The sequence below is a fragment of the Chaetura pelagica genome, unplaced genomic scaffold (genome assembly GCF_000747805.2).
Source record: "Chaetura pelagica isolate M959 unplaced genomic scaffold, ChaPel_1.0 scaffold138, whole genome shotgun sequence".
Lineage (NCBI taxonomy): Eukaryota > Metazoa > Chordata > Aves > Apodiformes > Apodidae > Chaetura > Chaetura pelagica.
This window is the reverse complement of record NW_009954215.1, coordinates 3,375,618-3,396,601: the sequence shown is the minus strand read 5'-3', so window position 1 is coordinate 3,396,601 and position 20,984 is coordinate 3,375,618. Positions and strand designations below refer to the sequence as shown.

The following is a 20,984-nucleotide window of genomic DNA, read 5'->3' as shown; positions in this document are numbered from 1 at the left end:
AAAAATGAGAAAATTGGTTTTACCCTTTAATAGGAAATAACATACACTACATTTTTTCAAATTTGCATTTTTGCTACCAGTAGGCTCTGGCAGGAATAGGCCACATGTTCCTTTAGGCAGCTGTGAGCTGTGCTTTTGTAGTCTCCCAGAACAGTTTGGCTCCTGTCCACAGCCTGGTCTCATTCGTACTTGTAGCCTGAAGGACAGAAAGCTCCACTAACTTTTGTGAAGACATTTTGTAAACAGCCCAGAAAAGCCAGAGGACTCAAAAGGAACCAAAACAATTGGTGGCCAGTGAGGGGGAAATTAATTTCATTTCACTTCCATTTGTGAGGCACCTGCAAAACAGAAATATCTCTTGAACTTAAGAGACTGAAGAGATAGTTGCAGATACTTTCTGATCTTTCAATAAACTTGAGGTTCTGTCCATAACAAGAGTTAAAACCTAACACTAAAATATTTCTTGAGAAAGCTAGCATGCTGATTTGTTGAAAAGCTAGCCATGTAAAAAGCACAGTGAAGACACCCAAAGCATCTTAAGATTGCTCCCATAATGACACCCTGAAGGGAGTGTTTTCAGTCAGTCCATACATGAGAACCTGAGGAAGCCAACAATGGTCTGTTTCATTTTGAGTTGCATAATGGAATTCCAAACTTTGCATTTCACCCCCACAGCCTCTCCAAAGGAAGAGGAAAAAAAGGTGGCTCTAGGGAACTCCTCTGCAGTTTGTAAAAAGCAAAATGAGGAGTGGTGACATTTCTGCTGTCTCTTTGCTACTGTCTGGTTAGAAACAATTCTTCACCATAAGGATACTATGAAACTAAGTTTCTCTGGGGATAACAGGCAGAGCAGGGACAAGAGAGGATGGAGTGCAGCTCCATGATAGTCACTGTATTCCCACTTGCATTCGGAAACTCTGGAGGCACCATGTCTCCTTGATTCTCCTGGACTGTCTTGATTTTTGCTGACCCTTACAGGAGGTTCTGCCTTGAATCACAATTGAGCATCAATAATCCTCGAACCAGAGAACCCTGCTATAGATCAACAGAATTTGAAAACTTGCTGGAATTTGTTCTGATGTCAAAGTAATCTTTGACTCACACCTCAGTCCTTGAAAAGTGCTCCTTTTATTGATGAGTCAGTGGTTCAAATGTAATAAATAGTGGACCAAACTTACCCATCATCTGCCATGTATTTTGGCCTCAGGAAATATGTGAGCAAGTGACCCAAACAGGTTAATTCACAGTTGTGCACACAAATCACCTGTGTGACAGTCCACAGCTTAAGTGATATGATTATACATCACAGCTTAAATGGTGGGTTATGAAACTTCATCATGGGATTTCAGGTATATTGGCTTAGAAATCTTCCTTAACTTTTCTTGATGTCGCAACGTACGCCCTTGTTTATGGGCAAGACCCATAGGAGGCAGATGGATCTGGAAAAGAAAATCCCACCAGTTAGGTGCAAATTGAGATGCTACAAGATAAGGAAAACATATATACAGAATAGACAAATAGACAGACCAGGTTTTGCTGAGTTGTAGATAATTTCTTCACACTTTGGAGAGGGCAACTGTATTGCTGCAAATGAGGTTATTGGATTTCTAGGAGGAGCACCCTCTGAGGAGTGTAACTTTCAGACCCTAAACATTGTGTTTATTAAAATCCTATGTATTTTAGGATTTAGTAACCTTGTTTTGTAATTTGATATACTGTAATGATAAAATACTTATTGAAATGGGACTGCTGACAATGTTCCATAACAGTAAAACCTAGGAAACCCTAAAAAAGCCTTCTTATTGTCATGATCATATACACCATATTAAAATGCACAATCAATGTAATTGACTCCACAAACAAAAGGAGAAATAGCTGACAGGCTCCTCCATTGATTGACAAAATCTTTATATTTCTTAAGACTGTTAGTGGGAGTCATGCAGCTATATCCTCCCTAAGTGACTGAAAAATGTAGGTGTTAGCAGTCAGATGTTCCTGTTGCTGAGACTGCCATCCTGTAAGATGGCTGTTTAGGTGCAAATAGTAGTAAAAGCAAAGAATGAAGCAGCAATACAGATTTCTAGAATCTGAAAAATAATGTGTGAGAGATCTGCTCTACAGCTGATCCTTTGGGGTTTTGAAACCACTGCCTCAATAATTTTAAGCCCATTTCTAGGAGCACTGTTCGCCAGATGAACACTGTTGTTCTGTATACTGCAGAAAAAGAAGCTGTGAGTGAGACAGATGCTAACAGTGATCATATGCTGGGCAAGCATCTGATGAAGATGCAATTTAATTTTGACCAAGACTGCCTTGATAAGGAGCAGAGAGGAAGTCTCTATGGGAGGCAGCATAAAGTGCTACAGATAGAAGCAACTGGGCAGTGAGAAAACTATATTGAATGGTGCAATAGAAGACACTGCTGCAAATTCCTCCATTTCAGTAATATTGGACATGTTTTTCTCTAGGAACAGGGGAAAAGAAGCAGCAGTGTTTTCTAAGACCTGAGTTATGACTGGGAGAACAGTTACCAGCAACGCAGGCTATGAAAATTTTTGTATCTCTGACAGATATAATTAAGTACTTTTATTCTCTCTTATGTATATTATTGTCTCTTTTATTATGTAGAAAGATAAACAGATTTGATCCCATTACTATATTTTTCCACATAGTATGATTAATTGGTCACTCAAGACTGCCTAAATATTCACAAGCCTTCTGACCTCAGCTCATGCAAGTCCATTTAGGCTTTTACTCCTCATACGGAGAAGAAATTAGACATTTTACAGGGAAATAAGAGAGATGGAGAACATTTCATTATACATTTGACTTACTTGCTCCAGTTTAGCATAGCATTTAAACACTGGCTTATCTAAAAATGCAGTGTGGTGACAATGATGTGAACTTATGGTTTTAGTGGCCAGTGAGAGCTAAGTGGGAGTAGTTGAAGACTTTATGACTAGATTTATACTCACAGGTCTTGGGTAGGGGATGTTATAGTGAAGTCCAATTTCTATTCTTGCCTCACATTCTTCTATACACTGCTTAATCAACTTTGGATCCGTCACCTACAGACGTTTGATACAAGTACAGAATTTAGCCATTGGAAGCTCAAGTGTAAATGATGCACAGCATCATTTGAAAAAAATATGATTTTTTTTAGATTTGGGATTTTTTTTGCAATCCCAAGGATACAATGATAGTATTTTTCACATCCATATAAGGTAAGGTTAGTATTTGCCATGACTCAACACTTCTGGGCTTGATAGCACTGATGTTAAGGCCAGAGGTTGTAATGATTGAGGCTACAGAAGGAATTTTCTACCCAAATATGGTATTTTTTCTTTAAGAAGCCAAAACATATGTAAACTGCAAATATATCCATGAAAAAATATGCTCAGGCATTCATTAGTCTGCAAGGTAGCTAGAGGAGAAAGGGAAGAGACTCCTTGCTCTGCATTCTGTTATCCTGTCCAGAAACTCCTTTTGAAGTCAGAAATGTTCTGTAAATTGTGACTTAAATTAATTTTTTGGTATTCCATTACCTGGATTTAGTCCCAGACCAAAATGGGATATAAATAAGAATTGTGATCTTGAATTACAAGAAGGACCTTTGATTACCATGGAGTCTGTACAGCTCCTTTCAAAAGAGGTTATGGAATTTTTCCTTAAGGAAAAAAAAAAGGTGCTGCTTTTAAAAGAAGTGCCAATGGTTGTTGCTTTGAAAAGAAAAAAAAAAGAAGACTAAGAATATACTGAGCTCTGTTTGCCATTGTATGGGTAATAATCCACTTAGCTAGCTTTCTAAATGATCAAAACTGCTTCAATTACGTAGGCAGTATCGTTGGAATGTAATTTTTATGATTTGAGTTTTCTTATTACTAATTCAGGGGTGAAATTTAAAATATAACCTGAATGCACCAGCATTTAAGGCAAATGAAATTTTGGGAAATCAACTCTTATGTTCGTAACTTAGCATCCAGTTGCTGAGACAGTACAAAGAATGAAAGGAGAATAATTCAGAAATTCAAAACTGTAAGGACACTCACATTTTTGTTTTTTCGGAACAAGGTTCTGGCTTCATTTTCAATGTACTCTCTCTCTTTCATGGTCTCTTCTATCTGGCCTGACACTGACTGCCATTTCTTGGCTATTCGGAATATCTTGCGGTAAAGACCAAGAACTTCTTGTCGAGTAACTGGTGTCATCTAAAGAAACAGCACAGAACCCCAAACATACATATGAGCATTTGAATTGCCAAAAGGTCAGCAAGCAGTACAGTTTGCCACACAGTTGAATTAGTTTTAAAATATTGCCACCATCTAAAGATATGCTGAGCTGTATGGAAAGAACTGAAATAGATGTGAACAATAATTGGCTGTGAAAGCTAAAGATTCAGTCCAGCCAAGTAACTAAACTGGTACTTAAATCTGTCTCACTTCACACAGCTTGAGCTCTTGCTTTAGTGCTTTGCTGAATCACAAGCCTGGTAAAAGAATGCCCAGGTTGGGTTTCACTTCTGTTTTGCAACAGGCATTGGGCAAGTCACCGAAACTCTGAGCATCCCTCTTCCTGTGAAGGTGTTGTACCAATGCTGAGCCTGTCGTTGCAAAGCATCTTGAAATCTGTGAATAAAACACATGATAAAACCTCTGCAGTCTTGCTGAAAACCTCTGTAGGTTTCAGAGGCTGAGAAGCTTATTTGTGATACCACTACAGTATGTAGTGATGATTCAGCTGGAGTTGGATGTGATGAACAGGTGAAGAAAGCCATTTTATCTGAGGACTGCAGGACAGGCAAATTAAGAGTGGTTTAGGGAAGTCCTGAATGTCTTGATTTTCAGAGAGCTCTGTACCTGCTGAGCCCACTGACTCAGCCTCCAGGTGTGGTAAGAATCTTTGTCAGAAATCAAGAATTAAATCCTGTTCTTATTCTATGTAAATCTTAAGAAGTACAGACATAAAACTGTTTTGCTCTGATTCTTAAGAAAGAACATTTTTATTTTTCTGTTTGTTTTTTTTTAAATGTTTAATGAATAGTCTATTTTCCTCCCAGATATTAAAGTGATTATTCGTATCCAGCACCAAGTATTTCCAGTAAATGTATGTGGTGTTTCTAGGAAAAAAAATATCCACAATAAAATAGCTAAGTAGTCCCAGCTTGACAAACACTTTAGAATAAATGCTTCACTTTATACATTCTACTGCTCCATTTCAGGCAATAAAATTAGTCATACACCAAGCTACACAGGTACCTGTATCTGAAAAGTCATTGCTTCTCTCTGTCAAGTACATACTTTGTACAGAAAATAAACAGTTCAATTACAAGGGCTGACCTGCCACAATCTGAGTCTCAAATCATGTCCTCACCTAAAGCCCCTCCTGGCCTCACCCCTCTGCTTTTATTTGAAGGTGTCACCTCTGGTGGAGCTGGTAATACTCTCTGTTCCCTACTAACAGGTAATGGAAGGTGGTACTGCTTTAGAAACTTCCAGCTTCAGTTTTAATCCATAAAGAAAATAAGAGGAATAAAGTTAGGCAAAAAAAAAAAAAAAAAAAAAAAAAAAAAAAAAAAAAAAAGAGTGTTTAAAATACAGGTTTAAATTGTGATCTAGGCATTGGACAACTTCCAAGGCCACAACCAGGGACAGTGCATGTCATTCCCTGAGAGCTGTAATAACACCTGTCACTTTTGGATTTTAACCATAAATCTGTTTATAAAGATTTTGCTTAAAACTTTAGAACTAATTATTTTTTTTCCCCCACTAGTTGCTTCTGCTCCCCCACCTAGAGTTTAATTTTCTTCAGTTTCTCTGTTTTGGAATTGATACACAACTGTGTAGCCCCTCATCTAGGTAAGGATTGCTGTCCTTCCCACCTATGCTAGATGATGTAAAAGACATTAAGCAGCTTTTCATATATACTCAGAAACCAGCTGCTCCTGAGGCTCATTTAGTCAGCATTACAGACCTGCTCATAAACCATTTCTGCAAAGATATGGAAATGAAGGTGTGAGGAGTCTTCACAGACACAGGACCACCCCTCTCTATCACAGAAAAGGATGAAAGCAAATAGGAAAAAAGTCAGAGTCTGAATCAGATTCTGATCTGAGTGGGAGTGTAAATCAGGAATAATTTCACCAAGAGCAAAATTACTTCCAATTTAAAATGTTGTAAATGAGATTGGAATTTTTTTGTTGGTACAGAGCCCACACTGACAGAAATGTAAGTGATGGTACAAGTCATGTATCAGGTGTAATTTTGTCAAGTGACACTAGCTGAATTAGTTTTGTGGGTGTGTGAAATGATTCTGAGTGGGACAGAGAAGATAAGGGAAGCTTTCGTGTCCTTGTAGTTACTCATCTTGCAACTTACATCTTTGGCATTTAAATCATAATTATATTTCACATCTCTGGAATGCTAGGTGGATGTTACACCACTTTCCCACTAACACTCATCCTGTGGTAGTCACACCCATTGTTTAACTTCTACCACCCTTCATTTCCCTGCAGAATGCAGCCCACAGACGTTAACCACAGGCGTTTTTTGCCCAAAAGTACAGGGCTATTGTGTTAGCTGAGCAAATGTCAGGTGTTTACTGCAACAAAACAAGCCGGGAGAGGTCAAAGGTAGGTCTGTACGAATGGAGGTATCAATGGGAAAAGTGGTAGGTTGCAGGCTGGTTCTGAGCTGATTGTTAGAATTAAGCCTTTGGAGGGCAGCCAAGCGTTGCCTTCCCCATGAGCATTTGCTGGAAGCTGTGGAGAGCTCTGACAATGCGGGGCTGTATCTTTCTTTTGATCTAATGCAAACCCCTGTTATCACCACGCAGATCAACCACATGAAATATCCCATTGTATCCAAACTTGCAAAGGAGGCTTGAGCAGTTAATGAGTTACTGCGTGCTGAAGACACTAACTTTTTTTGTTGTTAATTAAAACAAATAATCCTTTTGACTATAAAATGTAGTGTTTTCGGTACAGGAAACAAACACTCATTCCTTTGGATTTTTAGATAGTTGACCCAAAAGGTCAATAAAGTGAATAATCAGTAAAACACCAGTTATCATTTGCTATTTGCAGGCTTGTTTGGAATTTAAATCAGAAGTTTATATAAAAATAAGGAGTCAGTCAGATGCACTGCAAAGTGTGCCCAATAGTGCACTGCCATAGCAAATCTGCATGGAGACTGATGAGCAGCTAAATTACATCCCATGGAGGGATGCTTGGCTGAGAATGTGTCCAGCACTCTCCTACCTGCACAGCTCCTCTGCTGAAGTTTAAAGGCTGTTTTTTTCATCCTTTCTTTTCAAATCAAGTATTAGCTACTCACTTTAAACACAAAATCTGCCAGTAGCAAGTACATAGAGGATTTTATGAAACAAAAAGTGGGGATAAAGGATATTTTTAAACAATAAATCTCTCCTTTTACATCCCAGCTAACTAGGGCATGCATTAGTAACACAGTTAGTGCTGATGCTGAAACCATATTTGCTCAGGGAGGAGATGGTGGGGAACAGAACCCTGCATGAAATTATTCGAAAAAGTGGCTTTGAACTTCTCAGTTGTAAAATGTTTTATTTAGGAGTCACACAACTTCTCTTTGACAGCTGGTTTGCTGCTGGCAAAGAGTCCTAAAGACACAATGACAAACTGCTGGGCTGATTGCCTTCTGAATCAAGCTATGATCACACTTCTGTTGTGGAAATAAGTACCATATATCAAAAGCATAGCATATCAACATGATAGTGTGGAACAGCTTCAGCCTGTATGACAATCTGTGTCTTGTATTTTCAGATGCACTCTTTGGCTAATGCTTATTTAAAGAGATGCAAAAAACCTGCACCTCTCTGGCTTTTTTTTGTTCTGTTTTTTTTTTTCCCCAAGGGCTAAATGATACCACTTGGCTACAGCCTGACCTGCAGTCTCTGCTGCTCATGCAACAGATAATCAATCCTTCCTTTCACAGCTCTCCACAGCAACCAGAGGTCACTAATCCATATTCATCTTTCGTGCACGTGTGCCAAAATGAGTCTGCACTTCTTCAGGCAGCAATGAATTTGGCCAATTGTTTCCATGAGGGACAACTGAAACATTGAGTTCCTGTGGCACAGGGAGAAGGAAGGGGTTACAGATTCCTCTGATAGCTGGGCAGGTCACATGCCTTCCAGTGATACTAAATGTCAGAATCCAGTCACTTTGTCTTCTTTTACTCAAATCAGTGACTGAGTGGCCTGTGACAGCTATTACCCTGCGAACATCAACCAGGTGTGGCTGCAGGATGTACCTAGCAAAGCGAAAACTTCATTTGATTTTCATTCTTGGTAGAACATCTGTACATTATTTTCTTTTTTTAAGATTCAGCCAAAATGAAATCATAGCAAAACTTCAATCACAGCTAGAATTACTACATCTCCACAAGCTGCAGTCATATTTCTGTGCGATTTGGTAAAAAAGAACCAAGATCTTGATCCAAATTACTCAATAGTGGTATCTGAAAGCAAAGTGACTTCCACATGGTTTTAGAGTCTTTCACACCACTGCTCTCCTGCTGCAAACTGAAGGGATCTGAAACCCTGATCTGAAACACTGATCAAAACCTCTGAACCAGCTTCTGTCTTTGTACTTTCACTGCTCATCAGCTGGGATGAGAACTGTCACTCTACCTGTGCCTTGGATTTCTGGCAGAACTCAGATCTCTTTTAATCTTTCTCTTACATATGGGATGCTTTCTTGATCAGAAAAAAAAAAAAGGAAACTGCATGCAAAGAGAATATATCTAAATGGTAAAAGCAAGGACTTGGATTTTATTACTGGTTACCTATGCAATTTCAAATAAGTGAAACTGCAGAAAATCAGGATTCTTCAAGATTCTCTTAATTTGAATAAATGAAAGTGGAAACCCTTAACTAGTCCCTTTTGATCACAGAGTTTCCATTTTCTTAGCCTGAGGTAGCCAAGGCATTATCTGGTTTTAGCAGGACACACAGACTTGCTCTGGGAGTGCCTCCTGAGCCATAGTGGCCTCAGGAAGAACAGAAATGCTGACTTGGACTGTGGAGAGGGGGAGGGCAAACAAAAAAATGGCTTTAATGTTTCTTGGCCTTCTGAAAAGCACACAGTGTCCAGGTAACCTATAAAGCAACAGGAACTTTTCACTAGTGTTTTGCAATCCTATTGCTCCTGCTTTCATCCATTTTAGAACCATTTTCTCTTCCTTTGTGTTTATTTCTCTATTAGTTACAAGCAGAGAAAGAGGTTTAAATGCAGTAGAACAAATTTAGGAGATCAAATAAAATCTTGGCTATCCCTGGAAGGCCTTACTTGGAAAGGCATAAAGAAATATAACAACATGAGCACAAAATCCAGTGTGGATTTATACACCTTATTCATGCCTTGGCTTCAAGCCAAGTGCAACTGAATGCATCAACAGAAGTATTTCCCAGCACTGGAACTGCTCCCAAGCTCGAGAACAGGTATAAATATTAAAGTTAGCAAAGAAACAATCCTCCCTGCCCCCTTTTCTTCCTTCATTCAGTGGGTAATGTAGTAAAAAACCTTTCATGAACCCGCTGCTTCTGTTTCCAAATAGGACATTGATACGATTTTTAGTCACTTTTGGTAACTGCAGCAGGGCATAAATCATTGTTTTTTGGAAATGAAACGTGTGGATCCCATTCCAAGGCGAGGGCTCCGGAGCCAAGGGGCACACGGTGTGTGCAGCACACGGATGGGCTCTGGGGCTGCGGGACACGGCCCCCCGGCTGCCCCCCCAGCCGCCAGGGGGCGCTGCAGGCGCGGGTGCCCTTCTGCCCCCATAGTGGCCTCAGGAAGAACAGAAATGCTGACTTGGACTGTGGAGAGGGGGAGGGCAAACAAAAAAATGGCTTTAATGTTTCTTGGCCTTCTGAAAAGCACACAGTGTCCAGGTAACCTATAAAGCAACAGGAACTTTTCACTAGTGTTTTGCAATCCTATTGCTCCTGCTTTCATCCATTTTAGAACCATTTTCTCTTCCTTTGTGTTTATTTCTCTATTAGTTACAAGCAGAGAAAGAGGTTTAAATGCAGTAGAACAAATTTAGGAGATCAAATAAAATCTTGGCTATCCCTGGAAGGCCTTACTTGGAAAGGCATAAAGAAATATAACAACATGAGCACAAAATCCAGTGTGGATTTATACACCTTATTCATGCCTTGGCTTCAAGCCAAGTGCAACTGAATGCATCAACAGAAGTATTTCCCAGCACTGGAACTGCTCCCAAGCTCGAGAACAGGTATAAATATTAAAGTTAGCAAAGAAACAATCCTCCCTGCCCCCTTTTCTTCCTTCATTCAGTGGGTAATGTAGTAAAAAACCTTTCATGAAACTGCTGCTTCTGTTTGCAAACAGAATCGATACGATTTTTAGTCACTTTTGGTAACTGTAGCAGGGCATTTACAAATAAATCATTGTTTTTTGGAAATGAAACGTGTGGATCCCATTCCAAGGCGAGGGCTCCGGAGCCAAGGGGCACACGGTGTGTGCAGCACACGGATGGGCTCTGGAGCTGCTTTACCTGACCACGCCAGCTTGTCTGCTGAGGGTGGCATCTGGGCTCTGCATTCCTCTCTTGCCTCCTGTGCTCCCTGAGGGGATCCCAGTTTTTTTTTTTTTCAGAGTCCACCTTAAAATCCCATCTCAGTGATGGCTGTGCCTCCCTTGGCTCAGCCTGGCCTTGGGAGAGGAGCCCAGCCCAGGCTAAAATTGTGCTGTTGACTCACCCGCTGGCATGGGCTGGGCGGCCGGCACACCACTTCAAGGCAGTTTAAAGAGCATTTGGGGTCTCGCCCCACGGAGGAAGGACCACAGGACCCCACTGGCTTAACCCTGTGAGGACAGAGCCCTGGACTCTGGGGTGCAGCCTTCTTGGGTGTGCTGTGGATGAAGGGGGAGAAAAGGGGGAGCAGCATGAATGGTAACGAGGGGCACCACAATGGGTTGGTTTAACCCATTTATAGCAGCCAGCATGGGCAGGACAAAACACGTGTGTTCACTGCCCAAACATGGGGTTTTCCCCCTTGGAGCAGGGCCTGGAACTCAGCACTACATGACTTAGGACTAGATTTGCAGTGACTTTAACAACCCTTATTGCTTCCCATTCTGCCAGTGCAAAGGGCAAACCCGCTGGCTCCATCCAGTTGGATGCCAGGGCTGTTGTGCTCGTAAACCTCTGTGAAGGGGTGGGCGGCCTGGGCGTGAGGCTGGTGTGTGTGTGTTCCTGGTGTTCTCGGGGAAAAAACACGAGAGATACGACATAGAGCAATTAATTTCCAAGGCTGTTACCTGAATATACCACCTCTGCACAGCCACTTTTCTTCCGGAGGGGTTTGCCCTTCCTCTGAAAGCTGCTCTTACTCCTCGGTGCTGTGGGGGTACCAACAAGCCACTCATGACGACTGAAGCTGTAACTTGCATAATCGGTGTTGTTTGAAAGAATATGCCTTTCCTATTAGTGCTGTACTTGCTGGAAAGACTAATTGATTATCTTTCAAGCTGTTAGCACTGCTGCTGTGCTGTCCTTCAAAATTGCATTGATAACTGAACAGTCTGATGCCAAGTACCAGGATACAGCACTGATCCATAGCTGGTAACTTTAAAAAATGTTGCTGTCTGCTGCATAATTTAAAGGGGTAGTAGGTTAAGTGCTCTGAAAAAAAAAGGAATAGCTGTACAAACAAAAAGCACACAACTGCCTCACCTTTTGAAAATTAGTTATGGGCCTGGCAGGCAGTTGCAGTTGGGCTGCATGGTCTGGCTTTTTTGGGAGAACAGTTGATCAAAAGACATCTCTTCTAAACGTATTCTTGTTATCTATTTAAGAGCCTCTTTGTTAGACAGTTAATGTATAACTATGGTATTAGTGTTTATGTGGGTTAGTCATGGAAAGAGAGAATGTCTGAGGAGTTTTCTGGAGCACATTTGAACTCTGGTGTTTGTTTCCCTCAGAAAAGATACTTCTCAGGAAACGAAACAGTCCCTTGGCTAAGGCTGCATGTGAAAGTAGAGAGATCTGACTTCATATTCTTGTCAGTTCTGTAGTTTGTCTTTAAAATCTTCTACCTTCCCTGCACAGGTATGTGCTAGTGCTCTGTGGGGAACCTTTGCAGCCCTTCACATGAAAGGCAGCACACAGCCAACAGCAGATTTTCTGCACATCAGCAGAAAAAGGGGAGCTTGTGATCTGTGTTGAATTAGTTCAGATTCACGAAGTACAACTGGCTTTACAAACCTACTGCAAATGTCAGCTCTTGTAATGGTTTCTAAAATTCTGATTATTTCCTAAAAGGAAGTTGTAGCAGACATGAACTATTATAATCCTTTAGAAATTTTACAAAATTATCAGTGGGGGAGCCTACATCTTTGATACCACTTGGCTGCTCAATGGGATGCTTTTGAAATTGCTTTCATCTTGACTGATGGCCTGCAATACAATCTGTAATCTGCTCCTGGATCTTTAAGACTGGGTTAGGTGCCTTCTCTGCACAGTTTCTTGCTTTATTTTGGAGTTAAATGTTGTCATGCTCAGCAAATTCTAGCTGACCTGCATCGGTAGTTCTTATAATATGTTGATCTTGGCAATTCATTCATAATTTAGTGTGAGTTGTGTTAAGAGCAGGTGATCAGGTGAGCTGAATGAAGGAGTGGCTTTGAGAGAAAACTGAGAACAGCTCTTTTGGAGGATGTCATTGAAATGACTTAAACATACCTTGCGCAAGAGGGGCTGCCAGACAGTTTGACAGACTCCTAAGACAAAGGGACTTGTTCTGACAAATGTGTGTGGATGAGGAAGAGGCTTGAGTTCTGCTGCTTTCTTCAGATGAAGGAGCAGCAAAAAAGTCCTGTGTCTCGTGTGTATGTGTGTTGGGACAAGGAAGTATGAAGTAGATGGGAAGGGAGTGGAAGAATGGGGGATGACAGGCAAGACTCTTCTCTGCTGGTGTTTTCCTGTGGCAGAAAATGATGTAAAAGTGGTTTAGGTGTAAAGAGATGCACAACTGCCCAGTCAGCAGCAGTGTGGGGCCCCCAGGGCTGCTCACAACTGTCCCATGCTCTGGTACTCAGTTTACTTTATTAGTGCTGGGGAAGTGTTTGATAAATGTAACTTAGAGCCTTGGAGTGCTTTAAAATCCATTGTGGTGGGGTTCTGGCAGTTTATAAGAACTTGCAAAGTGCAGAAACAATGTTGTTCCGTTAGGCAGGGAGGTCTGTAGTAGTGAATGTAACAGGAAAACTCTGCTCTGAGTAAGAAGAGGCTGTGAAAATAAAGGCATGGGATATTAGAAAAACGGTCCTTTTGTTGGAGCTGAAGATTGGTAGGCAGAATTCTGGAGACTGGAAGAACAATCTGTAAGCAGTTGAGGGACTTAGTAGTCACAAGCAGATAAGAGGGAACTCCCTTAACAGCCTTCATCAGAATTCCTCGACTAGGTTTCTTCTCTCTGGCTGCTTCTCCTTAGGGGTCTGCATCTTATCTCACTGGCTTCCTTTCCTTTATTTGCCTCTGACTTAATAGGCTTTGTCTGCTGGTTACTGGAAGTCTAATAATTGCTTTTGTCTCTTCCCTCTTCCTCTTTTTAAAAATACTAGATTAAATGGCTGTACTGTTTTGCAGATTAACTGCAATGGTGACATGGATTAATTGTATACTTGACTCTAAGTTATTCAGCAGTAATAACATAGAAACTTGACTCGAAACAATGGTAATTTCATGGCAAATGTTCAAGGCAAATGTTGCCTTCTGGTAAAGAGCCACCTGCAATTCACTGCCTGTAAACATATGTTACGAGTAAGCTGTCTGTGCTAGTTTTCTTTGTCTTCTATACAGTAAGTTGTCTCAAGTGTGTCTTTTGAAACAGCTCTATCTCTTTTTTTTCTGTCCCTCTTGTCCCCTTTTGACTCTAGTTTGGGTCAGTTAATCCAGATCTGGGTTGAAGCCTTCCCAGGGAGTGATTAGAAAAGCCCAGCCTTGCAGACATGCTCCCTTCAGTCACTTGTACCTCGACTTCACCCTTTTGTGGAATGGTTTTGTGGTACTGGTCAGCTATTGGCAACTGCTGGGGGGTGAGCAAGGCTGAGTCCCAGGGGTGATGGTGGGTGGCAAACTCAAAGGCAGCTCAGCTTTCCCTTCCACATGTTTTTTCTTTAAAGGTCATACAAGGAGGCACTCCCTGTTACATGTGGCTTTGGTGTGAGAGTTTGGTGATGTTTTTACATTCTGATCTTGATGTTAACCAGAACAGAGCAAATAGGGGAAGAGAAAGTGAATCAAAGCTTCTTGCCTACAAGATATTCTGAGAACTTGACCATTTAGAATCATCATGTCTCACCAGTTTTCCCGTGTGTCTTGGGGGACAGCACTCTAGTCCAATGATCTGCATCTTGGAGGAAGCAGAAAATCTGGGATTTAGGTAAAGATTATTTAATTGCACTATTTTGCTGATAGAAGAGTGACTGTTAGGGGACTACTTAGTTATGAGTACTAAAGAATTCTTTCATAGAAGTAGGAATACTGTAGAGAAACCAACAAAAGCATCGGTGGTGAGACAGGATTCCAGTAAGGAGAATGAGTTAGTACAATCTTCTGGTGTGTCAAAAAGAATAGTTATAAATGCCGTGCTGTCTGTGACATCTGTTTTGTGAAAGACAAAACTTACTTAGCAAAATGTGAGAATCCTGTCAGTTTGTTATTCCCAGGAAGTCAGACTGCCAAAGACAGTATGACAACCATAGTTATTTGTTGTCTCACTTTTCCTATTTAGTGAATGTATTTATATATTTTTTTAAACCAAAAGGCTTATGTGCTCCTGAAAAATGCCAGTATTATTTTTGCATCCTTGTAGCAACAGGAAGTGGCAGTCTGTAGTTCTTACTCTGACTTTTTTTTAGTGTAATACAACTTCCCTTCTGCAGCTTTGAAATATGTAATGCAGTCAGTCTTGTCCTTCTGTTTTAAAATTGAAAGGGAGGGAGAAAAAAATCTTAACACCTATGATTACGGGAGGCGTGTGTAGCTTAGTAACAGACTCACAAACAGAAATGTCCTAGAACTTGGCTTTGGTCATATGCTGACTGCTCAATATTCTCATTACAGATGAGTCTGTACAAAAAGCCTCGAGTACTCTGGATCAGGACATAAATGGGCAGTCTGGAAATGCCAAAGGTCTGATTTATACCAGCTTCAAGCACAGTTACCTGTGCTTGGAGTTAGTGATTATGTCTTGTGAGGCACAGGATAGATACCTACATGCCTTACATCTCTTGTGAGACACTGAATATCATGTGAAAACTTGTTAAGAAAATGTGTGTTTGTTGAAGCTGTCACTGGATTTCTCAAGGAGAGCTGAGAGTCTTTGTTACACCTGATGAGCTAAGTTCAAGAACTCAGAGGAGTTCCTATGAAGCTGTTAACATTAAGTTACTGCAGCATTTTCCTACAGTGTCATTTACTGTAATAGGGAAGTGAGGACTCAAATTAGTAGAGAGAAAGAAGGTCTCTGCAGGTGACTTTGTGTATTTTCTACTTTAAAAACTGTAGTCAGTGTAAAAATCCAAATATATGCTCTTAAAGGGCTTTCAGATGTCAGTCCTTTCACTTAGAACAATTCCTTGTACATAACTTAAATACGATGCCGGTATTTATGTGGTCAGCTGGTAATGAAGCTCCTACACAAATCATGACATGAGTGATTCTCTTGGCTGGCAGCCTGTAAACTCTGCTACACTTACTGAGATGGCTAGCAGGCCTTCTGAAAACTCCTTATGAGCCTCTGCTGCCAGTAGTGATCTTATGAGGTGGTCTGGCTCTTGTCTTTAGACTTGTTCCCTTTGCTGCCCCGTTTAGGTGGTGGGTCAAGGTTCTCACAGCTGCTTTGAAATGTGCTGGAGATGAGACACTTAACCAGAGCTGCTGCGAGGCCTCCTTGGTGTGATTAGTGTGTTTTTCTCCACAGTTAGGAGCAGTAAGAAATAGAAAGTTTTTCACTTAATACAATTAGTGTAAGGCATATCTTATTATTACAGGAATCACTTGACAACTACCTGAATTGTATGGATGAACATAATGTATGAATGTGCCCCAGCCGCTTCAAGGTGACGTCTGCTCGCTGAGCTTGGTGGAAAAGAAAATCTGTGCACACTTGGCTCAGTTTAAAAGTAAATGTTTTTTTCCATTGCAGAGTGGATTGTAGACTGAGGTTGTTTTTCAGAGTTATTCTGGTTTGACTACGGAATAGTTGCAGTTTTGTGTAGATAATTTGCAGAATTGACTTAGAGTGAGATAAATATTTCTAGCACAGCTGCTTCACAGGAAGGTGCATCTGAGGGTGGTGGTTTCTTTTGGTCCCATAATCTGCAGTTTTGCTGTAGGGACCTGGTTGTGTCTGAGCAGAGTAGCTCTTCCCAGGTGTGCTGGTCTAGTTTGGTTTGGTTTGGCGGGATTTTTGGGTGGCTCTGGTGAGGAGCTGAGGAGCTGCCCCTGCTCGGAGAGGTGGAGGGACGAGAGATGCGCCTCGGCCATTAACATACAAAAGAACTGAGACAGGACCGGAGCAGAGCAGCACTTAGCAGAAAAAGAGCTGAGCTGAAGAGGTGAAAGGCAGTGCTGGGGTGAAGATCCCGGCGGTTTATGAGGAAGAAGTTGCCCAAGCAGAAGTTTCCCTGCAGCCCATGGCGGGATGGCAGCTGCCGTCCTCATGGGGGAACGCGGGGGAACGTTCCCTGAAGGCATCAGGAGGGGGGAATTTGGCTAGTGGGCTTGGATTTTGTGGCCAGTGGACTCATTTGCCGCCTGTGGACTCTGATCATGCAGCTGTGGAAGCCCCCGCGCCAGGGGGGAGAATGTTCCCGAACAGCTCGTGACTGAGGAGCCCGGGCAGGTCCCGAGGGGCCGGGGCTCGTGAAGGAGAGGTTCCTGGAGGACTCTCCCATTGGAGGGACCCTGTGAGGAAGCAGGGGAGGACTGTGAGGAATCCTTCTCCCTGAGGAGGAAGGAGCCGCAGGTAACGGCCTGTGAATGACTAAACCCATCCCCTGTGCCGCTGGGGGGAAGGAGGGAGAGAAACCGGGAACAAAGGGATTTGGGCCCGGGAAGAGGGAGGGGTGGGGGTACCGGGTGTGAGCCCTGCGTGTCCGTGTCCCGTGGGCATTGCATTAGTGTGAAATTAAATTATTGTTTTTCTTCAAGTTGAGTCTGTTTTGCCTGGGACCTTAATCGGTGAAGAACCCTCCTTGTCCTTTGTCTTGACCCATGAGTTTCTATTTGGGTTTGTCCTCCTTGTCCCAGTGTGTGTGTGAGGGGGGAGCTGAGTGAGGGGCCATGTGGCCGTGCCTTTGTTGTCCTTGTGGGCCCGAGCCACAACACCTGGGCCTGTGCTGCTTTAATCCTTTGTAATGCATCCTGAGGTGCTAAAGGTCTATCATGCTCTGTAAAGTTAGTGTGTCCTGGAAAAATGCTGAAGGATTCTCCTTCTACAACCCTTTGCAAGTTAAAGGGGAAAAAACCACAAAGCCTCATTAGGTGATGATTTGTTTTTTTTTGTGTAAGTGCTGGACCTTGAGGGTTGTGCGGCCTTTGGCAAGGATCTCAGGGCAGAGAGGGAAGGTTGATCGTTTCTAAGGGTTGGAGATTCATTGCTCAGTGACCAGTTATTTGATTTTTGAACTCTGGATGAGTTTGAATGATGAGCAGTGAAATCAATGAGTTTGTTCATGTCCCAAGTATGTATGAGGTAGGGAATTGGATGGAATCTGGTTTGAGATCTGCTTTCAGCTTTACTGAGAACTGATGGCATGATCGTGAACATTGTTTGGCTGTTTTGTCTTGCTCATAGCCTAAATAGACTTCTGTAAACAAGTACTGCTGCTGTGAGAATTAATTCATTAATTTATTTACATTACAGAAGCACCTGAAGGCACCTTTCTAAGATTATATGCTATTTAGCTAACTGGACTTGGGTTTGTTCTGTGAAAATACAATGCTGCTAAAAAATCATTCCACCCATCTAATAAATTAGGATGAAACACATAATAGGAAAGTACTTAATTTTTAATGGGCCCAAGAGGAAAAGGCAATGACAAGTAATCAGTAAGGTATTGTGTGGTTAGAGAGTGTAAAATAAAGGGAGGGATTTGAGGATGATCCCTGTGTATCTGCTGAATAAAATGCTTAAGTAATTTGTCTTCCATAAGAAAAAGTAGTGAAGTGCCTTTACTCTCTCCCTGTAATTTTTCATATTATTTTTTCTTAATCTAACCTTGTCTAGTTAGATGCACACAGTGAACTATGGATCTGAAACATCTTTTCTGTTTTTTTGGGTTTTTTGGTTGTTTTGGTTGTATTTTTTTTTTCTCTTGAGACATCTGTTATTTTTTTGGTAAAGACTTCTTGTTGCAGTTTGAACATGAAGTGTGTTGTCATGTCTGTGTCTTAGTAGGGTGCTCTCCCAGAGTGCAGAAAGCAGGTTTCTTCTGTCTAAAGTCTTGAACAGAAAAATTCCCCTTGATATCCCAGCCCTGGACTTGAAGCCACAGTACACCACAGGGAGATGCAGTCGTTTTAAGATACTTTTGCCTGCTTTTCTTTCCTGATTTTGGTAGCTTTAGGGCTTCTTCTAGGAAGAGGTTTGGTGATAACTCTGTATTTGGCACTGAGAGCAGGCCCAGCCTTACAGCTGTAGACATGGTGAAGCAGATTCTGTATCTATTTTTACTTGGATTTTTTAAAAGATAATTTTGTACCTTCCCCTCTCTTCTCTTCCAAGTAAGTTAAACCTTTTCAGTATGGGCTTTCTCAGCCAAGTCTGCATCTCATTTGAGACAAAGTATTCAGCCTTCTGACATACATGTTGTCAGGCTAGTAACACCTTGGTGTTCCCCTTCTGCCAAGTGGCAGCCAAAGCTCTTCAGGGTCTTTTCATGTGTCTGTATAACTAGCTTGTTCTCTGATACAGATGTGTTTGCAGAGCAGAAAATTACCCAGTGTGATCAGATTTCTAAATGCTCCAGTTTGTTTCCAACGCTCAAAGCAAGGTTAATCAGAAATGGTTTGTTACCTTGATGTGGAACAGATCTGCACCCATCTGTATGCCCCCAAAATCATAACCTGGCTCTTGAGTCCATTGAACTGCAGGAAGCCTGACAAACTAATTATTAATTTTTTAACTAATTGCAGCAGGACTTTCCTGCTTTTAGACTTCCCATTAAGTAACTTTGCATAAATGTATTTCTGGAGCAGACCTGTGACAGACTGGTGCTAGCACAGCGCTTGGTTGGGGTTGTGGTGAGGTGTCTTCTGTGCCCATGGTGCTGGAGTCACAGTGCTTTTGCTGAGAAAGTTTAATTGCAAGTTCTGACTTGAAATAAGCAGTTCCCATAACGTGATGGCCTTGCTGGCTCAAGCTTGGTTCATACTTTAACAGTTAGGCACTAAGTGCTTTGGTGCTGTAATCCAAAACTCTTAACTGCATAGTAAAATCTTTCACATGCAGAGCTGGTCCTCTCGATTTCTGCCTGCTGGAGAGGGAAACCATATCACCAATTCTGCACTGACTCTCCACAGAAAAGCAAAGAAAGTTGCCTTTTGTAAGGAGGCCCCTGAAAAAGCTGCTGAGGACAAGTGTGGAGGGTGATAGCAGCTTTGGCACCGCAGTGTTTCTGCAGTGAAGTCCTCTGTGTACCAGTGCTCAGGAGAACCAAAGCCACAGGGGGCAGTCAGGCGCAGGTGCAAGAAGAGGCAGCTGAACAAAACAAAAGGTCTTCATAATCCTGAGGGTACACACCGTTTACTTACTTATTTTCCCTGTGGAGTGCTAGGAGGGATTGCTAACTACAAGGCTGTTTTCTGAGTTACTGTAGTGTGACACTTCTGCAAGGGGAAATGCTTGGTGATGGCAGCATATGGCTGTACCTTGCAAGCCTGACCCAAGAAGTCAGTGAAAACCTGTGCCACAAAGTGTTGATGCTTCTTCCCAACCCTGCTGCAGTCACCTGCCAGGATTTAGGGTGAAGTCAGCCACAGTGCATCACTGTGCTTTGATAGCATTTAAACACAGACTTGAAGAGCTTGAGGTTTTAAATTGCTAAGTCATAATTTTTATTCCACATCACATAATTGGGTTGTCGTGGAAGTTTACACTTGTTATTTCATTAAAATTTAAAAAAGGTGAAATGGGCAGCTTGGTAGAATAAAAGTAGTAAGAATGGGGAAGAAATGTAGCTAGTGGTTCTAAGATGTTAAAGTTTTTGGCTCCAGACAATGTGTGTGTACAGGTCAGCCAAGCTGGAAATTACTTAAGACAACCTGAAAAGTTTGGCTGTTGCTAGATAGGGTGAAATCCATCAGATTAATCTTCTTTTGAATAAATAAGCATTTTCTTCCCAAATGTGCTATAGTCAACCACATATGTAGGTTTGGTAGATTGTAAGTTTCTTCCAAAGAAATACAGATCTGTTTGAAAAGCAGCTTGTTGCATGAAGTTGCCATGACGGTGGTTTTTCAAATGTGAAGCAGAAGATGTTGCCTGTCCTCTGTGTATGCGGGTTCCCCAGGGCATGAGGCAGTGCCTTGTCCCTTCTGTCTCTTCTTTTCTCCTCTGATGGTTTATAAAAGGAATTATTTTGGCCCTGCAGAGGGCCAGAAGAAATTAGCATGGAAGTGCCAGATGTTATGTTTTCTTAAATTCTTGACATTCGCAGCATGCTGTGGTCAAATAGAAAGAAATCCAAGCTAGTTCTTTCAGCATGAGAGAGGCAGATGCTCCTCTGTTCTCGTGTGCCTTTAAGCTGGCTGGTGGCTGTTCACCCACACAGGGCAGCCCTTGCAGCAGCTAGAAGAGCTGTGAGGCCATCGGGGGGAGGGCAAAAGGAAGATGGGGTTTGGAAGCAGAGGATATAAATCCAGAGAGGAGTAGGCTTCTTGGAGTATCCATCTCAAAAGAAATTGCCTACA

At 41.8% G+C, this 20,984-nt stretch overlaps 1 protein-coding gene across 1 annotated transcript; it reads right to left on the bottom strand.

Moving 5' to 3' along the window:
- Positions 1-1,109: 1,109 nt before the first annotated feature.
- On the bottom strand, positions 1,110-4,208 carry LYRM1 (LYR motif containing 1). Its single transcript, XM_010003237.1, has 3 exons — positions 4,050-4,208; positions 2,976-3,068; positions 1,110-1,439 (listed from the first exon to the last, which is right to left on the bottom strand). Exons 1-3 carry the CDS (start codon positions 4,206-4,208, stop codon positions 1,323-1,325), a joined length of 369 nt encoding a protein of 122 aa, XP_010001539.1. The 3' UTR covers positions 1,110-1,322.
- Positions 4,209-20,984: the final 16,776 nt, after the last annotated feature.

What these genes read in the sequence shown, in the direction of transcription:
- LYRM1 (XM_010003237.1), bottom strand. Translation starts at nt 4,208, where the DNA reads ATGACACCAGTTACTCGACAAGAAGTTCTTGGTCTTTACCGCAAGATA. An exon ending in TGTTCCGAAAAAACAAAAAT is followed by an intron (nt 3,069 to 4,049) that starts GTGAGTGTCCTT and finishes AAACGTCTGTAG; the next exon opens with GTGACGGATCCAAAGTTGAT. An exon ending in ACATCCCCTACCCAAGACCT is followed by an intron (nt 1,440 to 2,975) that starts GTGAGTATAAAT and finishes TTTCTTTTCCAG; the next exon opens with ATCCATCTGCCTCCTATGGG.